Below are 25,344 nucleotides of genomic sequence, written 5' to 3'. Positions count from 1 at the left end.
ACAGCGTCTCATCGGCAGTACCAGGCCTGCTTGAACCAATATGTTTCGAAACAGGTGGCTCACGACTTGGGGTCTCTTCGTGTTTCACGATCCTGCAGCGCACTCGCCAGTAGACTGGAGCACGTGACACTATAAAATATGGGGGGGGGGGAACAACACACTGTTCAATAACACTGTGACTTTGAAGTGAATTATATATAAAATACGCGACGTTTCGGGCAATGGACGTTCTTCACAGTATATAAATAGAGAGTCCAGGGAGAGAGCGAGAGATGGAGTGGATGCTAACAGTTGGAGACTGCACCACGGGGCCTGATGAGAACTACATTTTCAAAGAGCATTCTGACGAGCAGTTTATAAATTGGCGCACAGATGCTAATGTGTGGACACTGTTTACGAGAGGCGCTGCGGGCGCGGACAAAACTCTGTGACATCGAGCAGAAGAGAGGGGAGGAAAGGTGGTGGGGGGGGGGGGTCCCAACACACGTCCTGGCGGTTAGGGTTAGGGGCAGCGCTGGTGCTGTGGTCCGATTGGCTAGAGGGTTAAAGTCATGGCCAGGGTCAGGGAATATTGCGAGGAGTTGGTTGGCCTGTTTGTGAGTGCTTAGGGGGGTATATTGACCAGCTGGCTAGTTGGTTATCGGTGGTTAGCTGGTGTGCCGATTGTTGGTTAGGGGCATGCTCAGTTGCTAGGGCGAGTGAATTCCGTTTGGTTGGCTTCACGTTTCCAGTGATTTTTGTTCGAACCAAGGGAGATGACTCAACTAGACCAGGAGAGTCACATTTTCAAGGGTTACCTGGGTCACCAATTGGCGAGGTTAACAGGGCGACCGTCAATTCATTGACTCGTGCTCGCGCTAGCTAGTTTGTTAGGGTCAGTGATGTGGCTCGTGCTAGCAGCTGCTTGGCTAGTTTGTTATTGTTAGGGTCAGTGATACGGCTCGTGATAGCGACTGCTTGACGAGTTTGTTAGGGTTAGAGTCAGTGATAAGGCTCGTGATAGCAACTGCTTGGCTAGTTTGTTAGGGTTAGGATCAGTGATAAGGCTCGTGATAGCGACTGCTTGACGAGTTTTTTCGTTTTTTTGGGGTTAGATCGCGTAAACATATATAAATGTGTGGTTAAAACCCGCCACCACCCGACACAGCCAACTCGTAAGGGTTGTCACGTAAACAGAACGTGGCCAATTCGTCACTAGTACAGCAACACCGGTGTGTTGGAGAGCCAAGCCACAACATTTACAATTTAACCCAAAACAAAACCCCCTCTATTATGGATGATGATATTGGTCGCGAAATCCTACTATGTGTGACACTAGTTCGTTAGGGTCAGTGATACGGCTCGTGCAGTTTGCTCAGCGCCAGGACTACTCACCAAGCCCCCTTCTTCCCGTTTCCACGAACATTTGCACCGCGTGCCCGTTTAATGTATCCCCGTGTTCCCCTCGAGGCAGCCCAATGCGCCGCCAGCTCACTCGTTGTGAACGGGACTCGATTCTCGTCGTCACCCCGAGCTCCTTCCTCTCAAGCCCGGCGAAACAAACATAAACCCGATCCTGAAACTCGTCTCGGCGTCCCTGCTCCGGTGACCGTGGGAAGACGTCGCCACCTTGTGGCTGATCGCCGCCGCTGCTGCTGCTGCTGCAATCCACCTGAAGACGGCTGCTTGCATTGTGGCCGAAACGTCGTGAGAATTATTTGATTATGTTTTATTTTTATTATTTTATTACTTTCCTTCTACGTGACTTTACCGAAAGAACCAATAAGATGAATCCCTGCAGTCACGAAAGCTTTAAATCGAAATCTATGAGAGACTTTGACATTTCTAAGTTTAACAACGTAGCATAGGCTTTCGCGAACAATATCATCAATAAGAGAGGTTGTTTTGGGTGTTAGATCGTGTAAATAAAAGGGGGGGGGGTAAGGCCATTGTGAGTCGGGGGTAATGGTCGAAGTTTCCACACGTGAGATGTATCCGTCAAGGCATTTATAACAATGATGATAGTGACGACTGATGATGACGGTGGTGGTGGTGGTGGTCTTCCATGGCAGCATCGTGAGAGATGTTGACGGCCTCTCGTTACTGACCCCCCCCCCCCCGAGGTGACCCGCCCTCATCGCCGCGACTCAGCGAGAAGTGTAATCCGCGGAAGTTCCACGCCATCCGCCTTTGCTCACGCGCGAGTGGTGGTGGAAAGGGGGGGAGCTTCCCAGGATTTCTAAATCGTGCGCTGACGTCAACGCGCGTAATCGTCCTCATCGTCCTCGAACAAAAATAACCCCGAGGACCGGGGAGGAGGAGGAGGGGAGGAGGAGAGGAGGAGGAGAGGAGGAGGGGAAGAGGAGGAGGAGAGAAGGAGGTGGAGGAGGAGGGGAAGAGGAGGTGGAGAAAGGGAAGAAGAGGTGGAGGAAGAGGAGGGGAGGAGGGGAGGAGGGGGGGGGGGAGAGGAGGAGGGGAGGAGGAGGAGGGGGAAAGGAGGAGGGGAAGAGGAGGTGGAGGAGGAGGAGGAGGGGAGGAGGGGGGGGGAGGAGGAGGGGAAGAGGAGGTGGAGAAGAGGAGGAGGAGGGGAGGAGGGGGGGAAGAGGAGGAGGGGAGGAGGAGGGGAAGAGGAGGTGGAGGAGGGGAAGAGGAGGATGGGAAGAGGAGGAGGGGGAGGGGAAGTGGAGGAGGAGGGGAAGAGGAGGTGGAGGAAGAGGAGGAGGAGGGGAGGAGGGGGGAAAAGGAGGAGGGGGGAAGAGGAGGAGGAAGAAGAGGGACGGGGAGATGAGGTGATAATGGTAAGAAGAGAGAGGGCGCGTGCCGGGGAGCAGAGGAGGGGGGGCCAAGGGAAGAAAGGAGGTGGGGGAAGTGGTGGCGTAAAGAGGAGGGGGAGGATGACGAGGAAGCGGAGAGAGGAGGTGAGGATGAGGCGAGATGTAAGATGATGAGCGAAGGGGGGGGGGAAAGGAGAGAGGAGGAGGGAGATGAGGGAGGGGGGTGCGCTGCAAACTTGCGTCAGTCAACTAAAAATATACGCGGCGAGAACCACTCGCGGGCACACTCACTCACTCGCTCGCGTCACTCACACGCGGGCACACTCACACGCGTCACTCACTCGCACGTGGGCATACACACACGCAGGCACACACACACACTCACCCACACGTGGTCACACTCACACACTCGCGTCACTCACTCACACGTGGGCACACACACACTCATACACGCGTCACTCACTCACCCACACGCGGGCACACTCACACACACGCAGGCACACTCACTCACACACTCACTCACCCACACGCGTCACTCACTCACACACTCACTTACTCACTCACACGCGTCACTCACTCACTCACACGCGGTCACACTCACTCACTCACACGCGTCACTCACTCACCCACACACACGCGGGCACACTCACCCGCACACACGCGGGCACACTCACTCACACACAGGCACACTCACTCACACGCGTCACTCACTCACACGCGTCACTCACTCACACACAGGCACACTCACTCACACGCGTCACTCACTCACACGCGTCACTCACTCACTCACACACAGGCACACTCACTCACACGCGTCACTCACTCACACGCGTCACTCACTCACACGCGGTCACACTCACTCACTTACACACTCACTCACCCACACGCGTCACTCACTCACACGCACACACACACAGACACACTGTCACACACAGACACACAAACACACACACAGACACACTGTCACACACAGACACACGCACACAGACACACACAGACACACTGTCACACACAGACACACAGACACACACACAGACACACACACAGACGCGCACACACACACAGACACACACACAGACGCGCACACACACAGACACACACACACACAGACACACACACACACAGACGCGCACACACACACAGACACACTGTCACACACAGACACACAAACACACACACAGACACACACACAGACGCGCACACACACACAGACACACTGTCACACACAGACACACAAACACACACACAGACACACACACAGACGCGCACACACACACAGACTCACTGTCACACAAACACATAGACACGCACATACACACACAGACTGTCACACAGACGCACAAACACGCACACACACACAGACACACACAGACACACTGTCACACAAACACACAGACACACTGTTACACACACACACAGACACACACACTGTCACACACAGACACACAGAGGCCTCGCGTCAACGTCTCTATCTGGAACACCGCGGTCAAGGCCACGGTGGCGTCAGGGAGCGCCTATTAAGGCCGCGACGAGACACACACAAGGGAGGAAGCCCAGGGTGGGTGGTTGGTGTGGCCTGTCCTCCCTCCCGTGTCTCCCGGGAGACGCGTGGTAGACACAGGCAACACAGGGTGACGAGAGACTCTGGTGTCACCGAGAGACGGCGAGAGCCCAGGGGACACGGGAGAGTCGGAAGACACGGGGGAGACGGGACACGTGGGACACGCGGGGGGGACACAAGGGTCTGGGGCAAGGCTGAAGCCACGGGTACCACTCGTGACTTGCTACCCCAGACGGCGGGGGTCTGTGTCTGGGGAGGGGGGTGGTCACTGTCTCTGTCCAAACCCCCCACCCGCAACCCCTCCACAGGGACCCGAGTTGCGGGCGCTCCGGCGAAACCGAGCAAAATCTACGCCGTGCACCTTTAAGAGCGACGCATCCCTTTAAGACGATGGTCGAGCCCAGTCAAGTCTGGAGGGGTTGGCGGTGGGGGGGTGCAGTCCAGGGGGTCCCGAGGTGACGGAGCGGGTGGGAGGGAGGGGGGGTGAGGGTGTGGGGGGGAGTTTGCCTGTGTCATGACAGTCGAGTCAACCTGCTGTGTGAGTGGACTAGTGGCCACGGGAGGTAATGACAAGGGAGTCAGCCTGCAGTGCGAATGGACTAGTGGCCACGGGAGGTAATGACAGGGGAGTCAGCCTGCAGTGCGAGTGGACTGGTGGCCACGGGAGGTAATGACAGGGGAGTCAGCCTGCAGTGCGAATGGACTAGTGGCCCTGGGAGGTAATGACAGGGTAGTCAGTCTGCAGTGGCAATGGACTAGTGGCCACGGGAGGTAATGACAGGGGAGTCAGCCTGCAGTGCGAATGGACTAGTGGCCCTGGGAGGTAATGACAGGGTATTCAGTCTGCAGTGGCAATGGACTAGTGGCCACGGGAGGTAATGACAGGGGAGTCAGCCTGCAGTGGCAATGGACTAGTGGCCACGGGAGGTAATGACAGGGGAGTCAGCCTGCAGTGCGAATGGACTTGTGGCCACGGGAATGATCGAGAAGAGGAGCGTGGCCAGGTGACAGAAAAGGACGGTAGAGTCTACTGGTGGAGCGAGCGTCCAGAGTGAGCGAGAAGGTTCGGGAAGGGGGACGTGGGCTCAGTCCGTATTTCAGGGTGATGTGCGGGAAACTCGGTCCGTATATGAGGGAGACGTGCGGGAGACTTGGGGCTGTTGCAGTGGGGGTCTCCGCCTGTTCGAGTGAACGTGTCTCTTCAATAAAGAAACCAGCTAAAGACAATTGTGTCGCCATTACACCTGCAATAGAGAAGGAGGAATCGGGTGATGGGGGGGGGGGGCACTTTAATGAGAGGTTCGGTCAGGATTTGAGTTGTGTAAAAACGAAAACTATATATTTTTTTACCAGGTAAGGCTCACTGATCTAAACAAATGATAACTCAACGAAGTGGCTTATCATGTGGAAACGTATAGCAGCTAAGTGCTCTAAATGCATGTTCATGAATGTGGAGGGAAAAACCGGAGGACCCGGAGAGAAATCCACGCGACCACTGGGAAAGAGAGAGAGACACGCAAACTCCAAAAATATACAGCACCAGGCGTCAGGGTCGGGATCGAACCCACGCCCTCCTGCATACCAGGCGAGGGAGTTAACACCTTCGCACCGCAGCACCCCTTGTGTGTATGTATGTAGGGATTGTGTGTGTGTGGTGTGTAAGTTCTGTGTGTGTGTGTGGTGTATAAGTTCTACGTGTGCGTGGTGTGTGTGTCGTGTGTGCGTGGTGTGTGTGTCGTGTGTGTGTGGTGTGTGCAGTGTATGTCGTGTGTGCGTGGTGTGTGCAGTGTGCGTGGTGTGTGCAGTGTGTGTGGTGTGTGCAGTGTGTGTGGTGTGTGCGTGGTGTGTGCGTGGTGTGTGTGTCGTGTGTGCGTGGTGTGTGCAGTGTGTGTCGTGTGTGCGTTGTGTGTGGTGTGTGCGTGGTGTGTGCAGTGTGCGTGGTGTGCGTCTGTGGATGGGGTGTCACGGGTGTGTGATGTGTCACCCACCCCGCTCGGGGGTGGTGGGTGGGGGGTGAGCACGTGATTTTTAGTTCCCATTGCCTCAGCTACGAACGACTGTCGCTCAGCACCCCCCACCCCACACACTGCTATGCACACCCCCATGTACACACACACCCCCATGTACACACACCCCCATGTACACACACCCCCATGTACACACACCCCCATGTACACACACACCCCATGTACACACACCCCCATGTACACACACACCCCATGTACACACACCCCCATGTACACACACCCCCATGTACACACACCCCCATGTACACACACACCCCATGTACACACACCCCCATGTACACACACCCCCATGAACACACACACCCCATGTACACACACCCCCATGTACACACACCCCCATGTACACACACCCCCATGTACACACACACCCCATGTACACACACCCCCATGTACACACACACCCCATGTACACACACCCCCATGTACACACAAACCCCATGTACACACACCCCCATGTACACACACACCCCATGTACACACACACCCCATGTACACACACCCCCATGTACACACACACCCCATGTACACACACCCCCATGTACACACACACCCCATGTACACACACCCCCATGTACACACACCCCCATGTACACACACCCCCATGTACACACACACCCCATGTACACACACCCCCATGTACACACACCCCCATGTACACACACCCCCATGTACACACACACCCCATGTACACACACCCCCATGTACACACACCCCCATGAACACACACACCCCATGTACACACACCCCCATGTACACACACCCCCATGTACACACACCCCCATGTACACACACACCCCATGTACACACACCCCCATGTACACACACACCCCATGTACACACACCCCCATGTACACACAAACCCCATGTACACACACCCCCATGTACACACACACCCCATGTACACACACACCCCATGTACACACACCCCCATGTACACACACACCCCATGTACACACACCCCCATGTACACACACACCCCATGTACACACACCCCCATGTACACACACACCCCATGTACACACACCCCCATGTACACACAAACCCCATGTACACACACACCCCATGTACACACACCCCCATGTACACACACACAGCTGTACACACCCCCATGTACACACACACCCCATGTACACACACCCCCTGCTGTACACACCCCCATGTACACACACACCCCATGTACACACACCCCCATGTACACACCCCCATGTACACACACACCCCATGTACACACACCCCCATGTACACACACACAGCTGTACACACCCCCATGTACACACACACCCCATGTACACACACCCCCATGTACACACACACACTGGAAAACACACCCAATGTACACACACTGCTGTACACACACTGCTGTACACATACCCCATTTACACACACCCCATGTACACACACACAGCTGTACACACCCCCATGTACACACACACCCCATGTACACACACCCCCATGTACACACACAGCTGTACACACACCCCATGTACACACACACTACTGTACACACACCCCATGTACACACACACACACAGCTGTACACACACCCCATGTACACACATACTGCTGTACACATACCCCATTTACACACACCCCATGTACACACACACACAGCTGTACACACACCCCATGTACACACACACACAGCTGTACACACACCCCAGGTACACACACACTGCTGTACACGTACCCCATTTACACACACCCCATGTACACACACACACTGCTGTACACGCACACTTCTGTACACACACTGCTGTACACACACACTGCTGTATACACGCTGCTGTACACATACCCCATTTACACACACCCCATGTACACACACAACCCATGTACACACACCCCATGTACACACACACCCCCATGTACACACACACAGCTGTACACACACCCCATGTACACACACACTACTGTACACACACCCCATGTACACACACACACAGCTGTACACACACCCCATGTACACACATACTGCTGTACACATACCCCAGGTACACACACCCCATGTACACACACACACAGCTGTACACACACCCCATGTACACACACACACTGCTGTACACGTACCCCATTTACACACACACACACACTGCTGTACACACACACTGCTGTACACACACACTGCTGTACACACACACACACCCCAACAACAACAACCGCCATTCGCCACTAAGTGGCGGTGACGTCACCACGACGCTTGTGCCAGGCCAAGTGCACCTTACCACGCACACCCCATGTACACACACACACACAGCTGTACACACACCCCATGTACACACACACAGCTGTACACCCCCCCATGTACACACACACAGTTGTACACACCCCCATGTACACACACACAGCTGTACACACACCCCATGTACACACACACAGCTGTACACACACCCCATGTACACACACACAGCTGTACACACACCCCATGTACACACACACAGCTGTAAACACCCCCATGTACACACACACAGCTGTACACACACCCCATGTACACACACCCCATGTACACACCCCCATGTACACACACACAGCTGTACACACCCCCATGTACACACACACAGCTGTACACACACCCCATGTACACACACACAGCTGTAAACACCCCCATGTACACACACACAGCTGTACACACACCCCATGTACACACACACAGCTGTACACACCCCCATGTACACACACACAGCTGTACACACACCCCATGTACACACACACAGCTGTACACACACCCCATGTACACACACCCCATGTACACACCCCCATGTACACACACAGCTGTACACACACACGCACGCTGTTCTACACACCCCCATGTGCACACACACACACTGCTGTACCCCCCCCCCCCCCCATGTCCACACACACGCGCGCCGGGGTCTCGCTTTTCACGGCGTCATCATGATCCACGCTGACGCGGATTCTGCGCAAGGAACCCCGGGGTCCGACCCCCACCCGTGAAAGGTCAACCCCGCGCAACCCTGGGACCCGGCTAAAGGTCGACTCGTATTACCCAGGGGTTCAATTCTCGTGCACTCGATAATTGCCAGGACTCTGCCTCGACAGGCTTGCAGTAGGGTTTATTGGCGTAAGGCACTGCCACTGAGTGTGCAAGGTGCCATCATTGCGGATAGGCCATGCAGCCTTGTTGCAACACGATATGACCAAGTGCGCCTGTCCGCACTCGTTCTATATTAAGGACATCTGGTCACCCCAAAGCAGGATTCACACACGCACATGTTTTACACACCATCGCAGCCACCACTCCCACCTAACACACACACACACACACCGCTACCACCACTAACACATACAGACAAAGATACCCCGTATAGCCTGAACAGACTGTTGGGGCAAGTGTTGTTAGCGAGCACCTATGAAGGCCAGCACGGCACACAAGGGGGTGGGTGGCCAGAACCACGCCCGGTCGCCTTTGTCTCCCCAGTGGCGATGTTTACACACCGCACCAGGTATTACTCATTTGAGGCGATCACCACACACACACACCGCTACCACCACTACTACACACAGATCACCACCACGACCACCACACACACCACTACCACACATAGACCACCACACACACACTACCGCTACCACCACTACCACCACACACACACCGCTACCACCACTACCACACACAAATCACCACCACGACCACCACACACACCACTACCACACATAGACCACCACTACCACCACACACACACACCGCTACCACCACTACCACACACAGATCACCACCACGACCACCACACACACCACTACCACACATAGACCACCACTACCACCACACACACACTACCGCCACCACCACTACCACACACAGATCACCACCACGACCACCACACACACCACTACCACACATAGACCACCACTACCACCACACACACACACCGCTACCACCACTACCACACACAAATCACCACCACGACCACCACACACACCACTACCACACATAGACCACCACTACCACCACACACACACTACCGCCACCACCACTACCACACACAGATCACCACCACGACCACCACACACACCACTACCACACATAGACCACCACTACCACCACACACACACACTACCGCTACCACCACTACCACACACAGATCACCACCACGACCACCACACACACCACTACCACACATAGACCACCACTACCACCACACACACACACTACCGCTACCACCACTACCACACACAGATCACCACCACCACACACACACACCACCGCCACCACCACTACCACACATAGACCACCACTACCACCACACACACACACTACCGCCACCACACACACACCACCGCCACCACCACCACCACTACCACACATAGACCACCACTATCACCACACACACACCACCACCACCACCACTACCACACATAGACCACCACTATCACCACACACACCATCACCACCGTGGCATCGTGAGTTAAACACGGGTTCCCGTTGCGAACATAATTCACGCAAAAGGGTTCCGAACCTCCGATTTGCACGGTTGGCTACGTACGGCGCGAAAGAAATGCAACCCACATACATGTGAAGGGTTTTACCGTGGCCATGATTAACATTGGTACAGATTGACGGGATGAAATGTGACATTGCCAGCCTTTACGTGATATTCTCACTGACGGTGAGGTTTTTTTTCTTCCCTGCTGAACGTCATCCGGTCATGTCCCTCCCTTCCCCCAATGAAGTGGACAAACGTTCGGCCCAAATGCCTGGCGAATCCTATCGGCACCACGGCGTTTCGGAGGCGTTAAGTGTCGGATAGTAACCCGGCGTACAGAACGGCCTGTAAATCGTGACTGTGTGTCTGTCGCCTGTCACGTCGAAAGATTCGGTGAGAGGTGGGATTTAAAAAAAAAATTGGCCGGTCCAAACTAAAGCTCTGTGCTAAAAATAGGACCTCAAATGAGATGCGTGTCCCCCCCCCCCGTCTCACCGATTACGGAGCCGGGGCCGTGTGCCTTATTCGTGGAAGTCGCAGGGCGCCAAGGAAATTGTTCGAAACGATTCAATCTCGCGCGCGTGATTCGACGCTTGCCTTCGATTGATCGCTACCTGCCTCGCAACGGATGGCACCGAGGTTGGGAAACTCCCTTCCCGACTCCGCCAGGAAGAATGCAGTGCCTGCAACAGCAAAAAACGTGGACTCCACCTGTTTCCGTCTGAACGGGATCGAGCGTTTCTCCCTCGCGCGCGTCAGTTTTCTCCGGGCGCACCGGGGTTTCCATCCCACCCGCGCGTATACAAACGATCGTCAACTGTCCGCCGATAACAACTCGATTACATGAAGAGGATCGCAAGAGGTTGGGCCAATTGTCGGTCGCACCGGTTCCTCGCCGATCGTGGCTGCTGCTGCTGCTGCCGCTGTCGCCTTGCCAAGCTCGTCCGTGGTTCCTCCTCCTCCTGGCGAATTCTGTCGATCAGTGCCAAATTATCCTCGTAGCAAAAGTAGCTACGCACGCTACGGGCGCCGCACTTTCAAGGGCCCCGCGCTAAATGCTTTCAAGCTATCAACTCCGGTTCAGTGATTCTGCACTTGCTCTATTACTACAGTACTATACCGCCTTCTACTTTTACGAACGACTGGGTGTTTTAAGGTTAGCGATTTGTCGTATTATCCGGCTGTATAGCAAATGAAAAAATACAATTACTTTACTGTGCAAGTTATTTTTATTTCAGATTTGTTTTATTTAGGGCCCCTTTATAACAGATGCTACAGGCCCCGCACTAGTTTCATCCGACACTGCCGTCGATTCATCTCCCTGAAGAGAGCGAGGAGCGAATGCTGCAGTGCGGCGGCGTTGACGGGCGAGCGGGCGGCAGGGCTGTGTTCGTTGGCTTCCTTCCTTTGTGACGCGGCGATTCAAATTGGAGGGCTGCTGCTGGTGGTGGTGGTGAGCTGCTGTTACTGCTGCCATCGAAGCAGCTACAGCAGTAGCAGCAGCATCGGGGGGGGGGGAAGGGGGGGGGTGTTGGGGAGGGGTGGGGGTTGTCCTCTGATGAGCGCGTGGCCTGTCACGCGACACGTGGAGCCGCAAGCAGCTGCGAGGGGTGGTACCGTGTGGGCTGGGGTGGGCTGGGGTGGGCGCGCGCGAGTGTGTGATCGTTGACCCGGCCACAGAGACGATGTAAATGTAGCCACGACAACAACAACAACAGAAAGTGGGACCCTCCCCCCACCCCCCGAACTGAAGCCACGAGCAGGTGGACCCCCCCCCACCCCCCACTAAAGTTTATTTTTATCCCGAACAGTTCCGCCCCTCACTTTCCCCCCCCCCACACCGTCCAAAAAAAAAGCTGCACAAATAATTAAGGAAAGTGCTGCCCAGCACCGCTATTAGTGGAGCCCGCGTCAAACATCCTCGTGTAAGCAGGACCGCTCCTGAAACACGCCTTGAGGGTCTGTCTGCTTGGGTGAAATGAAAGGGCGTCAACCGCGAGGGGGGGTGGCGTCGTTGTCGTGAAGAGGATTTCGTCCAGCAGTGGATCGGCCAAGGCCTGCCGCTGCTGCTGCCGCTGATGCTGCTGCTGATGATGATGAAGGCGGCGGTAGGGCTATTAGTAACATCACAGGACCAACCCGAGCAGTGTGGGCGGAACGCGCCGGCCGTGGGGTTGCTGAGATGCTGGCTGTGGATGCTGTGAGGATCAATATGGGGACACGTCACGAACATCGCATTGATTCAAAATCGACTCATAACGCGTACGGCACGAGGTACAAAAAGGGAACGAAGCAAAAAGCGTGTGACTCCCCCCCCCCCCACCAAGTGACTCAAGGGATCCCGGGATCATTGACGAAATAAGAGGGTGCATCGAATATCAGCTCGGAATTCAGATCCTGGTAAAATGTAACATGTATATCTCTCTCTCTCTCTCTCATCTCTATCTTGGTGTCTACATCTCTTCAATCCATAGCTATCTACATTTCTCTGAATCTCGCTAGGCGTGTCTATATTCTCCACATCTGTTCCATCGTTCCACGAGGATTTCATGAATTGAAAAGAAGCCACACGCACCCACACCCCAAAAAAGAATTTCTGCTTCGGGCTCCAAATGGACCAGCACCGCAATAAACATATACATTAAATTGCGCGTTTAAGCATCGATTTTGCTTCCCATTAGTGCACGGTATGTTGTACGACGAGGAGAGCGGTGGCGCAGTGGTTGGTAGCACAATGAGCCATTGAACCCTGCAATTTCGGCCACAGCACGCACCAGCGACGAGTGATATTCGACCCGGTCCTGACTGAAACCTTTCAACCAACGCACACGGACCAGCGTGGGGGAAGTGTGGTCAAAACAATCGCCACAGAGCGATAAGGCTTGATGATGCTTTCATCCAGCGGTGGACTGACGAACGACCGAACACGATGAACGTATGTTGCTTGTAATTCGTTTTTTTTTATCCACAACTCCGGACATATTCCGGCCATGGTTGGACCACTAGTGAGTTCTTCTGTACACCAACATGCGGTGGAATTGTGGCACAGTGGTTAATCGGGATCATCATTTTTTTAAATATAAAGCAGAGCGTCTCGAGAGCGATTTACATACCATCTGAAGACACATTTGAAAGGGCACCCCCAGTGCCAGATGTCCCTGTGCAGCACAAGGCGACTCAGCACCTGGTCTGCAATCGGGCATTTCGTCTGCTGGTAGGGGAGGCGATGATTGCAATGTCCCATCCCAATCGAGTAATTCGCGTCGGGCATATTTCAAATCTGGAAAAATTAGATCCCGACACAGCCAAGCAGTAAGGTTGTCACTTTGTCATGACTGATATTGGTCCCGAAAGTCTGCTTGCTGCATTTGGCAAAATTTTGGGCAGCGCGCCACGTGCCGTGAATCATCTGGCGACCCGAATTCAATTCCCGCCCATGGCCATCACAACATCAGCGGCGAGTGATATTAGGAACGGTTCAGCACCCCCCCCCCTGCCACCCCATCCCATCCCATCCCCACCACCGTTTCATCAAACCCGCACTGCCAAGCGTGGTGATAATACGGTCAACATACCCCATTGGTTGGCCGACACGGCGTGGGCAGAGTCTTCACAACACGGGCGGATTGCTTAGGAATTGTCGGCGTGGGGTGGGCCGTTGGGGGGTTGAGATAACCGGAGGTGATCGTAGGTGGTGGTGGGGGGGTCATGGTGTGAGATCTTCAGTCACTGTACTGAGTGGATGTTGCCTGATCGATGATAACACTGGTCAACACACTTTTTCTGGCATAATGTATTCCAACGGTTTTAATGTGCTGATTCCAAATCTGGCATCAGTTTTTGTCTATCACATCAGGTTTTTGAGATATCAAATATTGCATTTTCAATAAAAACTGCAGAAGAAAAATATTAAATAAATGTGGATATCTACATACAATGATATTATAAACACACTATCCTAAAAATACAGCACCATATTTTAACACTAAAGCAGTCACTGACTCGCAACAACTTGCAATCATAAGTGACAGAGTTAATTTCGGGTAAAATCAATGAAAATGGGGTATGCCGAAAGCATAAAAATGAGATGTGCTAGAGCAAATCTGAGATCAGATTTGGAATCGGCACCCTGAAATTAGTCTAAAACAGCTGCAAAAGTCCAGGCCAGAAAAAAATGTTTTTTGTTGTTGTTAATTGCTATAACACGTGCACACCCGGCTCACGGATAATCCCACGCTACCCCCACCTCCACCTTCTTCCTTTCCCCACAACCCCCCACGCCGCACGAACGAGCGGGCGAGATTGGTAATTGGCCTAATTAACGAGCAGAGCACGTTGCGCGCCGGTGCTGAGGCCCTATCGCAAATCTCTCACAGCGCATTACACAATATCCACCCAATGTGACGTTGTGAATTCTCCAGGGAACCACAAAGATAGCAATTTATCACCGAGGCCCCAACCCTAAGAGGAGGGGGGGGGGGGTTGCTCTTTGCTAAAAATAATAATTGCCGAGCCAGTCGTATTTGTTCACGCTATCTCGCCCTGCTGATGCGACCCTGGGAGATTGAAACCGGTCCAGAGATGTGCGTGCTTTGAGAATGGGCCGCTGATGCTGCTGCTGCTGCTGCCGGCTAACAAACGTCTGGAAGATCAATCAACTGATAAGAAGACTGTAATGGGGAAGTACAGCAAAACTCCGCACAGATGGATTCAACGATGATCCGCACAGACGGATATAAAAGCATTTCCTCGATTGCCATCTCTCTTGGCGGTGAAACCAAAACTCTGTACAGATGGATTCAACGATGATCCGCACAGACGGATATAAAAGCATTTCCTCGACTGCCATCTCTCTTGGCGGTGAAACCAAAACTCTGCACAGATGGATTTAACACAACTCCGTGCAGATTGATTCAGTCGATGTATAGTGCTGCCATCTCTCGGGACAAGAGGACAGCTCCGAACGTGGAGATTTAACACAGCTCCGCACGGATGGATTAAACCATTTGCTCTGTCATCTCTTGGCCACCTGGCATCACGTGACGATATAACAAAGTACAGTAAACAATGGACATCGGCTCGCGCGTTACGCTTGACCGACGCTAAATCACGCGGAAACTTGCACGGCACAATGCCAGCCGGGCTTCACAGTTGACCACCATGACCAGACGTGATGGAACCGTGAACTCCTCCTCCCCTTCGTGTCCACCCCTTCGTGTCGACCTCCCCGCTCATGCAGCTGGGCCAGAATACGTCCACCACGCGAGATCCGACAGCCTCGAGGAGGTGGAGAAAGTGGAGGTGGGGGGGGGACCAATCGGGAGGAGTTGCGAGCTCATCACAAAACGGCTCCGAGGACAAACTACGAGTGAGCCACGCGTGCGTTGTACGGCTACATTCGCCGGAGCAACAGCCGAGCCGTATTGTGTGTGGTTGGCCGGGCACGTGAGAAGAGACAAAAACACTAACAGCCCGCGTGCGCATACACTGAGCAGCAAGCACTGCGCACGTAAAAATAACCACCCGCCCGCTCCTCATTTTGTCACGAGTTGTAGGGGGCGAGTGCGATTAGCGAGCACCTGTTAGGGACGGCCCACAGCACACCGCAGCGTGCTGTGTGGCCAGAAGCACGCACGGTCGCCTTTGTATCTCCGGAACCACACCCGCTGGCATAGGGTTAGGTGCTGCACGGCAGGGCAACACACGTCTCTGCTGTTATCCATCGCACTGCTCGACTTAGCAATTCACTTCCAGCGTCTTTCCTCTGCCCCCAAGGTCTGATAACCTCACTCCATTCAAGACACGTATTAAACTTTGGGTTTTTTTTGCACCTGCTTTGCGATTTTAGGCCTGCGCTCAGCAACCGTGCTTTTAAAAACCCACACACGCACACGCATAGCCGCACGCACGCAACCAGACAGACTCACACACGCCGGCCCGCCCACACGCCCGCAGCGCAGAGCCTCCAAACGAGATCGTAGCTTGGAATTTAACCCCTAAGTCAGCACAGGACGGAATGTTCCGTGACCGGTATCGAACGTGGCGGGGACCCGCGCAACGCCAGAACGCGACCTCCCAACAGCTGATTCTCAAACGCAGCCGCAGCGCCCCGGGCGCTTCAAGAAACCACCACCTACCCACCCCCCGCCCCTATGTTTATGATAAAACATCCGAAAAATGCCGCCCGCATTCGGGGTGGGCGATGCGCTTCTGACGCACGCAAAGCTTGCGGTGTTTGCGGGAGACGCGTGACGAACGGCGGTGGGGGTTCGAGGGAGGACGGCGGCGGTGGAAAATCGCCAACCGATTGAACCATTTTCTATGGGGGGGGAGGTGGGGGGGCTCAAATTTGGACGCTGCACCCGACAAAGGCTGGCGATTAGGTAGAGTCCTCCCCCGCACCTCATCGCGAAACGATTGCGAGCGCTCTCCCAATCCCGTCAACTTGTTTACTTTCAGAGCACGAGGCTTCACGCGCGTACGCACGCACACCAAACACCTTTGGCATTTGCCATGCGCTACCGAAATTCTATTTCGGTCGTCACGTTATCCTGGGGCATCCGGTGGCGATGGCTTGGGTCAGGCCACACCGCGCTGATGAGTCTCGGTTAAATTGAAACCAACGTGTGGGCTTTGCTGGAACAAATGCTGCTAGGACAATAATCTGGAAGGCGCAGAGGTTGACGGGTTAAACGCCATTGTAGCGATTACGCACGTAGTAGCCTTTAGACGCTTATATCTAAACATGGCACAGCATTAGGGATACACCGACATCGGCTGTTAACCTGGACAGCAGAAAGTGTAGGGGGGGCTTGTCTTTACCTTACCATGTCCATTGTTTTTAAATCAATACCTGTAATCGGGGTTTATACTGTGTTCTTGGTTCACCATGGAGACAAGACAAACAAAAGCATTCAAGGAAGGAATGCAATACGGAAACAGCGTTGTACGAATGTTTCAAGCACGTTGCTAAAGCTTTACCATTATGCAATGGGCGCGGCAATTACCGAGGGCTATAAAAGCGGCCAGAACAGAGGTCACTCAAAGCTGGGACATTCTCCACGTCCGCGTAAGACCTACATATCAAAATCCGTGTCGGTAATGTTTGCTTATTACGCCATTACAATTATATCCACCCACTCTCGTCAGGACGCTGTATTCCGTGCCATATTTTATCTAAAAACATAAATAGAACGTAGCTTTTTTTCCAGGATATGACCCGGTTACTGTTTAAAGAACAGCCGTAAGTCATTGTAGACTTTAGACCACAGAGAGCCCCTTTTCAGAGCACGCAGGACCAGCGCGCCCTCACCTTCCGTGACACAAACAAGGAATGGAATGTACCACAATGCGTAGGGCACAAAACCCGCACGGACCTTTACAAGACTACCAACTACGCGATATTTTTTTAGAAACAGGTCGGGAGCTGTTGCAAGTTCAATGTACATTCGCTCGTTCCGCAACGCAATGTATTACAAATATATATATGCGGTAACACCAAATATGTCAACACGGCACGTTCAGTGCCAGATGGAATTTCACAAGCACCCCGACGTGACAATCCCGAGAGCCACTGGAGCACACTTTTTAACGAGGCAGTCAAGCTAAAAAAAAAATTCATGACGTGAAATGTTCACACCCTAAATCGTAAAACGCAAAAATAACGCCACGCTAAAAGAAATGACACCAAGGAGAGACGTGGTTTTTTTTAAATGCTCTTTAATACAAACATGGTAAATAAAACTACACCCCTTCATCGACCCAGAACACAGACTCAATACTATAAATTAATGCGATCATGTATTGCACAATTGCACATAGAAATATCTCTTGTCGTCAAGAATATATAGCAAATTTTAAACAAAAAAATACAATTCTGTATAATTCCCAAAAAAAGCAAGGGATCTTTTCTCCTCTGATACAGAATCACCATCGGCTTCATGGTGCTGGAGACCCGGTGCCTCCCTGCGCAGGATTTACACTCATAAAAAACTAAAGCTGTGACAATCTGAGCATCGCTTAGGTAGAAAAGATATAAACAATAATGCCACTTAGAAACAATATGTTCTCTCGTGTCGTAGAAACAGGGTAATAAATTAACTGTGCAATTTTTTTTAGTTTTTTCTTTTCTTTTTTATGTTTTAACTTCTTAAATAGACCCACAAACTCGTCTTTCTTTGCATTAGTGCCGATTCCTTTTCCATATACATTCAGTCACGACATATATACTCTACTGGATCACCTTGCCAAGTCAGTCACCCCCCCCCCACAACTCTCCCATCACCCATCCCCTTTGCAGGAAAGGTGGCACACACATGGCTTTCCTGGTGGCAAACAGCCACGGAGGGCTCAACACGGGATACATTCACGTGCCCGGCCTTGCTCTACACCAGCTGCAGGCATCGAGGCACACACATCTTGTCTCCTACTCCTCCTCGGGGGGTGGGGGGTGGGGGGGGACGCGACCGACCGGCTCAGCTGCTCCCTGTCGTACGAGTTTGGCCAAAAGTTAAACCAAAAGAAAAAAAGAAAAAATATATTTTTTTAATTACAGAAGAGCAGCATATGTATTTTTTGACATCCAAACAAGTGTGCCAATGTGGCGTCACACAGTTGATATATGGGCTTAACTTTTGGCCCGACTTCTGTCCCGTGGACTTAAGCCAGTTGCTTGCACGCAAAGAGCAAAGCCGAGCCCAAATGTGTGGGGCCCAATTTTTTTTTTACACATCTCAGCGCAAACACATGGCAGTAACGTTTGTGCGCCTCTTTAAGCTCCCCCTAACCCCCTGCGCATGTGTGGGTGTGTACATTAAGAGGATCTCGGGCAGCCTAGCTCGCCATTATGACAGGCTGCAGGGGCTGGGCAGAGTAGGGCAGGGGGCCGAGGTTAAGGCCGATTCCCTCCAGAAAGGACGGCTTATCAGCCAGCGGCCCGAACGCTGGGAAGAGGTCGAACGCAGTGCCGAAAGTGGCGGGGCTGGGCGAAAACGGTGCCTCGCAGCCCAACAATGGGGCCAGGCCCTGCAGGCCGGGGAAGAGCACATCCTTCGCGCCACTGGCAGCCGGCGGCGAGTAGGGCCCGCTGGTGCCGTTGGGCGACTTGGGCTGGCCTCCGTAGAGTGCGGGGGTGCCGATGGGGCGGTGGGGCCTGCCCATCCCTGGTGGGCCTTGGGCCGGCGAACCGCCACGCCGTCCGCTTGACTTCATCTTGGTGGAGCCGAACTTGGTGGCGGCGAAGGCGGCCGTGGTGAAGGTGAGCGGCTGTGTGCTGGCGCGTGGCAAGAACGTGGGGCTCACGGACGGCGGGGACGGCGACGCCGAGTGGGAGGACCCTCCTCCCACACCGGGGGCCCCTGTGCCACCCGCATCCCCCGGGGGTCCTCCGCTGCCATTATTGGCGGTGTTCCCCACGGGCAGGAAGACCTGGGCCTCTGGGTTAAAGCTGCTCTTGATGACCTCCTTGTCCAGGTCACCCGATGTCTCCCCTCCCTCCTCCACGTAGAGAACCTGACGGTGGAAGATGGGAAAACGGTATTATTAGTCACTGCGTGTGACAGGTGAAAGTGCATCAATGTACTGAACACGACCGCATCTATTTGCAGTTGGTTAAATGGTGCATGGTATGAAGATCTAAACTGCTGGTAACGCAATGACAAACAGGTGCCCGTCACACACCACCAGCACAGGAAATAGGAAAACCACCAGCAGGTTTATTTTAGCAACGCCCATTACTAAAAACAGATTGCAATACTGTTGGCACACTCGTGCGTCTCAAGCTCAAATTTAAATGCACGCTCTGCACGCAGGCACTTCTCGAAATGTACTATTCATTTCCAGTGTCCATTTCTACTTTAGTACGTGGCCTTATATGTGCAACAGCGGCAGAAGCACCATCATCAACCGAGTGAAATTGTCCGAGTAGTGCCGTGCTTGGCCGCCATATGGAAATTTCCACTGTAATCAATACACAGAAGCCCCCCCCCACCACCACCCCTTGCCAGCCAGCCCTGCCCACGTTTTTCTGCCGCAAACCACGCACACACGCACGCAAGTCGGGTCTGAAAACAACCTACGGGGCTGCCATTTTACGTGCCGGTACACGCTCGGCCGACGTGTGGGTTTGTTTGTGCAAACCCCAAACCTAATGCGTTTAACGTATTCCCTGCGTTTGCGCTTTCTCACGGCTTGCATTTTGGTTGAGTACAAGTGTTGCCAACTGCTCGCGAGCACAGACTTGCAACGTGTTCAATTTTAGCATTGCCTCTCTTGCACTGGGGGACATTCAGGATGTCCATCCTACAACTGCATACTACCCAGGAGTTACGACGGCTGTGTCAATATATGTGTCCACGTGCGTATTTGGAAAATGTGCAAATATTATGCAAATAAAAAAACCCAATACCTCCCATCACTTACACCACCTCGTGACAAATATATATACAGCCAAACACTGTGGGCAATAGCCTCTCTTTACAGTGACAATGGGCCAAGGTCTTTCAGGGTTTCATTTGACTTTGAAGGGCCTTTGCCTAAATCATAAGCCTACTTTACATTTTCTCTTAAGAGGCTGCATTAATAATTCACGTGGGAAGTAATGCGTTTTTTCCTTCTAATTAAATGCCTTAAACGTGGTTACCAACTCGAAGTCCATTAAGCGGTCTTTTTTTTATTCCTTTAGTAATGTTATTGTACCTCAGCACTTGCATTAAGTCAGTCGGGTTAATGGCAAGAGATGCGGGCAGGATAAGTGGGGGGGGGGGGGTACAAATAAATGGCTGCGTGGGCCTCAAGTGCTCCCCAGTGGGGGGGGGGGGAGGCAGCAAGGTACAAAGACCTCGAGGGGGAATTACCTTGACTGGGCCTTTCTCGCCGATCTGGTAGGACACCTCGGCCGGGTCGATCCACACGCTCAGCTCGCCGGGGAGGTTGGTGCGCACGTCGGCGAGAGCCAGGCCGCTCTCGCGGGCTGCCCGCTCGATGATGGGATCCACGGCACCCTCGCCCACGTGCACGCAGCGGTAGCCCGAGCCCTTGTATGGCTTCTCCGGGTACCAGTGGCCGCGGTACTTCTCCCGTAGCAGCCTCTCCAGCTCCTCCCCGAAGATGTTCACTCGCCGTCGTGGTAGCTTGTTGTACAGGTACGAGATGATGAAATTGAGTGCCACTTGGATCTCCAACTGCATGGCTTAATGTTTTTTAGTCCTTTTTTTGCTTTACTGGTCGTTTCAAATGTTTATTTGCTTATCAGTATAACGTGATAATTTTTTTTTTGGTTAACTGGAGGCTTTTGTTATAGCGTTTTCAGGCTTTGTGTAGAAATAGTTAATATTTATATTGCTTTTCTTTTTATCCGTTTCTCGCCGGCAGTGGAATCGTTTCTATAAAAAAATAGCAGGCAGTGCCTTTCTTAAGTACTTGGCCCTGCGCGGACACACAGACACATGGGAGGTGGGGCAGAGAAAAAATTGCGCACGTCAGCGGTGCACACATACAAAAAACTGCGCAACACGCGTGCGCATTCTAAAACATTCAACACAATCCCGCTTAGACGCTGCATTCTTTTCGAAGTGTGGTGGGGGGCCCCCACAAAAACCAGCTGACGGGCCGTGGTGGCGGCGCGCAGTAATAATGCGGCCAACTGAGCGCGGTCATGAGGCCTCCCAGTGAGCCCCTCTCTTTCGTGGGGAGGGGGGGTGGGTTACAATCGCACCATTGTACCATGCAGGTGCCAAAAAAGAAACCTCAACACCCATCACCACCACCACTCACCCACCTCACAAACTCCCCCCACCAATACCCTTTAAAAAATCACAGAGACAATAATGAGGGGGGGGGCTTGATAAGTGAGGCAAAATAACTCCGTTATTTAAAAGGCATCAGCAGGAATGACGCCGAATCCGCGGTTTTTTCATAACAGCTGCGCGGGGGGGGGGGCGTTTAAACGCCGCCATTTCGAGTTAATGTGGAGGTAAATGGCGTAGGTTAAATTGTCCCTCAATTAAAGTTTAAATTCTCAACACAACGACGAAAAAACCCCACACGCACTTACGCACTTGACGGAATGCGCACGCTGCCTCTCGTGCGGTTTAATTAGGCGTAAATCCGTGTTAATGTGGAGGAGGGTATCATCATCATCATCGCAACACACACATCGCTGCCCGACCCTGCCCACACACCCCACCTAGTGACGACGGTGGTTGCTCGTCCTTCACACGACCACGGTGGGGGTGGAGGTATAAGAGGAGTAGGGGGGGGTGGGTGACGACGGCACTATTCTACCCTTTTATATAAAAGTAAGGCCAGGGCTTATACAGAAACACACACGGCGACAAAACAAGGTCGAGAGAGAGAGAACAAATGGGTGAGTGAAAGCCGTGGGTGGTGGTGGTGGGGGTGTGCGCACGTTTGCGGCCGTGACCTCCACGTCCTCTATTACGCAAGAGGCGACCTCCCCCTCCTCCTCTCCCCTATTCCTCTACTAAAAAGGTCATTTTCACTTTTCACGAGATTCGTTTTGAAGGAAAGCAAATAAGGCGGCGACAACAACAAAAATCGGCATCGTCGTCGGGGACTTTTTGCGTCGCCGCGTTTAAATGCGAGCATCGGGGATGGATTTTTTTAGTTAACAAAACGATTATTATTTTAAAAATAAATTAAAATCCGCGTTGTATTCGAGATCTCCACATGACGACGACGACGACGTCCCCCTTGCAAAGGGCAATTCTAGCCGGGGCGGCGTCTTCCTCTCACTCCTCCTCCTCCTCCATCACATCTCTACACCACCCAGTGACGCGGCGCAATTACTGCCACATCACCAACACCCGCCGCAAAACCACCACCTTGTGTTCACCCTCGCAGAGTTTTACCACGATTTAACCGCCCCCAGCCCGAGGTAATAAACAACCTGTGGTGGTGGTGATGATGGTGGTGTTGGTGGGAGCCACTCGCAATCACCGTGCGATTTACAGCAGACGAAGAGGGGAGGAGGGGCAATGAGAAATCCACCCTCGGAAAACGCCACGCAGTCAAAACCCACCTCGAGGGGTAAACTTGACCCGAATCCACAGCAGAAGACGCCCCGAGATTAATCGAACCGTAGCCGAATTAAATATTAATTTTATCGCTATACATATTGGCTACTCACCCCCCCCCCCCTACAATCGTATTTAACTTACACGACCCTCGCTCATTTATTCTTCTCCTTCTCACGACGTTTGCGGAGGGGGGAGGTTGTTGCCGAGTAGCGGGGAAGGCTGCCGGCCGTGGTGGTGGTGGTGGTTGTTGTTACCACGCGAGATGGCGACGTTCGCTCCTCGCAACACAACGACGATCGCATTCGTCCAGCCGAGTCCACAACTTGAGTCGCACACAGTCAGTCGAGACCGCTGTCAGGTCAGGCAAGTAGGTCACTATTCAAAGTCGGACGGTCGATGATGATGAGGCGGCGGCGTTGTGCCAGCCCCCAAACCCCTTTAAAAGCCCTCAGTCCTCTCGCCGATTAAATCGTTCGCATTTAATCTCTTAAATCAACGGGCATTTTTTTAGTTTTTTAAAAACGCAAAACAAACCCAAGTCTCCGCCGGTGTTAATACGACGTCTGTCGATGTCTCCGTTGTTGGTGATGTTGTTAGTGTTAGTGGTGGGTGCCTGGGTTTTTACCTCAGGCGCTTGCTCGGCACGCAGCGGGGGGGAAGGGGTCACGGCAACCGTCGCGCGCCGCGTCTCATTCCCGCGCGCGCCACGCGGGAGTGGGGGGGGGAGCAGGAGTGCGCGAGGCGGCGCGCGCCACCGCGCTTTTATACCGCGGTGGGGGGCGGTGCCGCTCGCCCGCCCGCCCGCCCGGATTCCTCCGCGCCACATTCCCCACGCACTCGACTTCCCCCCCCGCCCGCCCGCCCCCCACCGCCCCCCACCGCCCCCCCCCGCCGCCGCCGCATCCCACCCACCAACCAACCAAAACTCCGGCACTACTTTTTTATCATTATACAGCCCGAAGCTGACGACGCCGAAGGGGGCGTGCCCGCTGACGTGGGGCGTGGGGTGGAGCCGAGCTTCCAAAGCGGCGTTATGAGAGGGGGGAAAAAAAGTAATCCCCGCGATGCTTTTAAGGCATAGGATTTTCCGCGTGTTTTTGCGAGACTTCTTTTTTTTCCAAATCATATTTGCTTCATGATAATTTGAAGCTGATAAACGGAATCCGTTGGTTTTATCTTTTTTTTTAAGGTGAAGGTTGTTTTTTTTTTGCGGAGCGGAAAGTTACAAGTCGGCGAGATATCCGCGCCGCGGCGCTGCCGGTCGTCGTCGTCACCCGGCAACAGCTAAAAATAGCACGCGGGTCAACGCCCATTGGCCGCAGGCGGCGAGCGTCGGTGTCTCCCATTGGCCAGCGTTGGCAGTGGGAGGAGTCGTTATGAGGGGAGGGGGGGGCTATGGAAGGGTGGGCGATGGTAGGGGTAGGCGCGGTCATTTCATTCATTAATTTCAGCTTGGGTTGTGGAAAAAAATAACAACAAAACCAACTCGTAAACACCGCAGGGAAATCTTAGGCGAATGAAAAA

At 53.3% G+C, this 25,344-nt stretch overlaps 1 protein-coding gene across 1 annotated transcript; it reads right to left on the bottom strand.

Annotated features, from left to right (window-relative positions):
* Nucleotides 1-18,613: 18,613 nt before the first annotated feature.
* LOC144726412 (protein Tob1-like) lies at nucleotides 18,614-24,558 on the bottom strand. Its single transcript, XM_078605098.1, has 3 exons — nucleotides 24,446-24,558; nucleotides 21,637-22,207; nucleotides 18,614-20,293 (listed from the first exon to the last, which is right to left on the bottom strand). The coding sequence occupies exons 2-3, from the start codon at nucleotides 21,967-21,969 to the stop codon at nucleotides 19,616-19,618; spliced, it is 1,011 nt and encodes a 336-aa protein (XP_078461224.1). The 5' UTR covers nucleotides 21,970-22,207; nucleotides 24,446-24,558; the 3' UTR covers nucleotides 18,614-19,615.
* Nucleotides 24,559-25,344: the final 786 nt, after the last annotated feature.

This window comes from Lampetra planeri, chromosome 23 (assembly GCF_965212315.1).
Source record: "Lampetra planeri chromosome 23, kcLamPlan1.2.h2, whole genome shotgun sequence".
NCBI lineage: Eukaryota > Metazoa > Chordata > Hyperoartia > Petromyzontiformes > Petromyzontidae > Lampetra > Lampetra planeri.
Note: the sequence above shows the minus strand (reverse complement) of the source record. Positions and strands in the feature narration are given on the sequence as shown.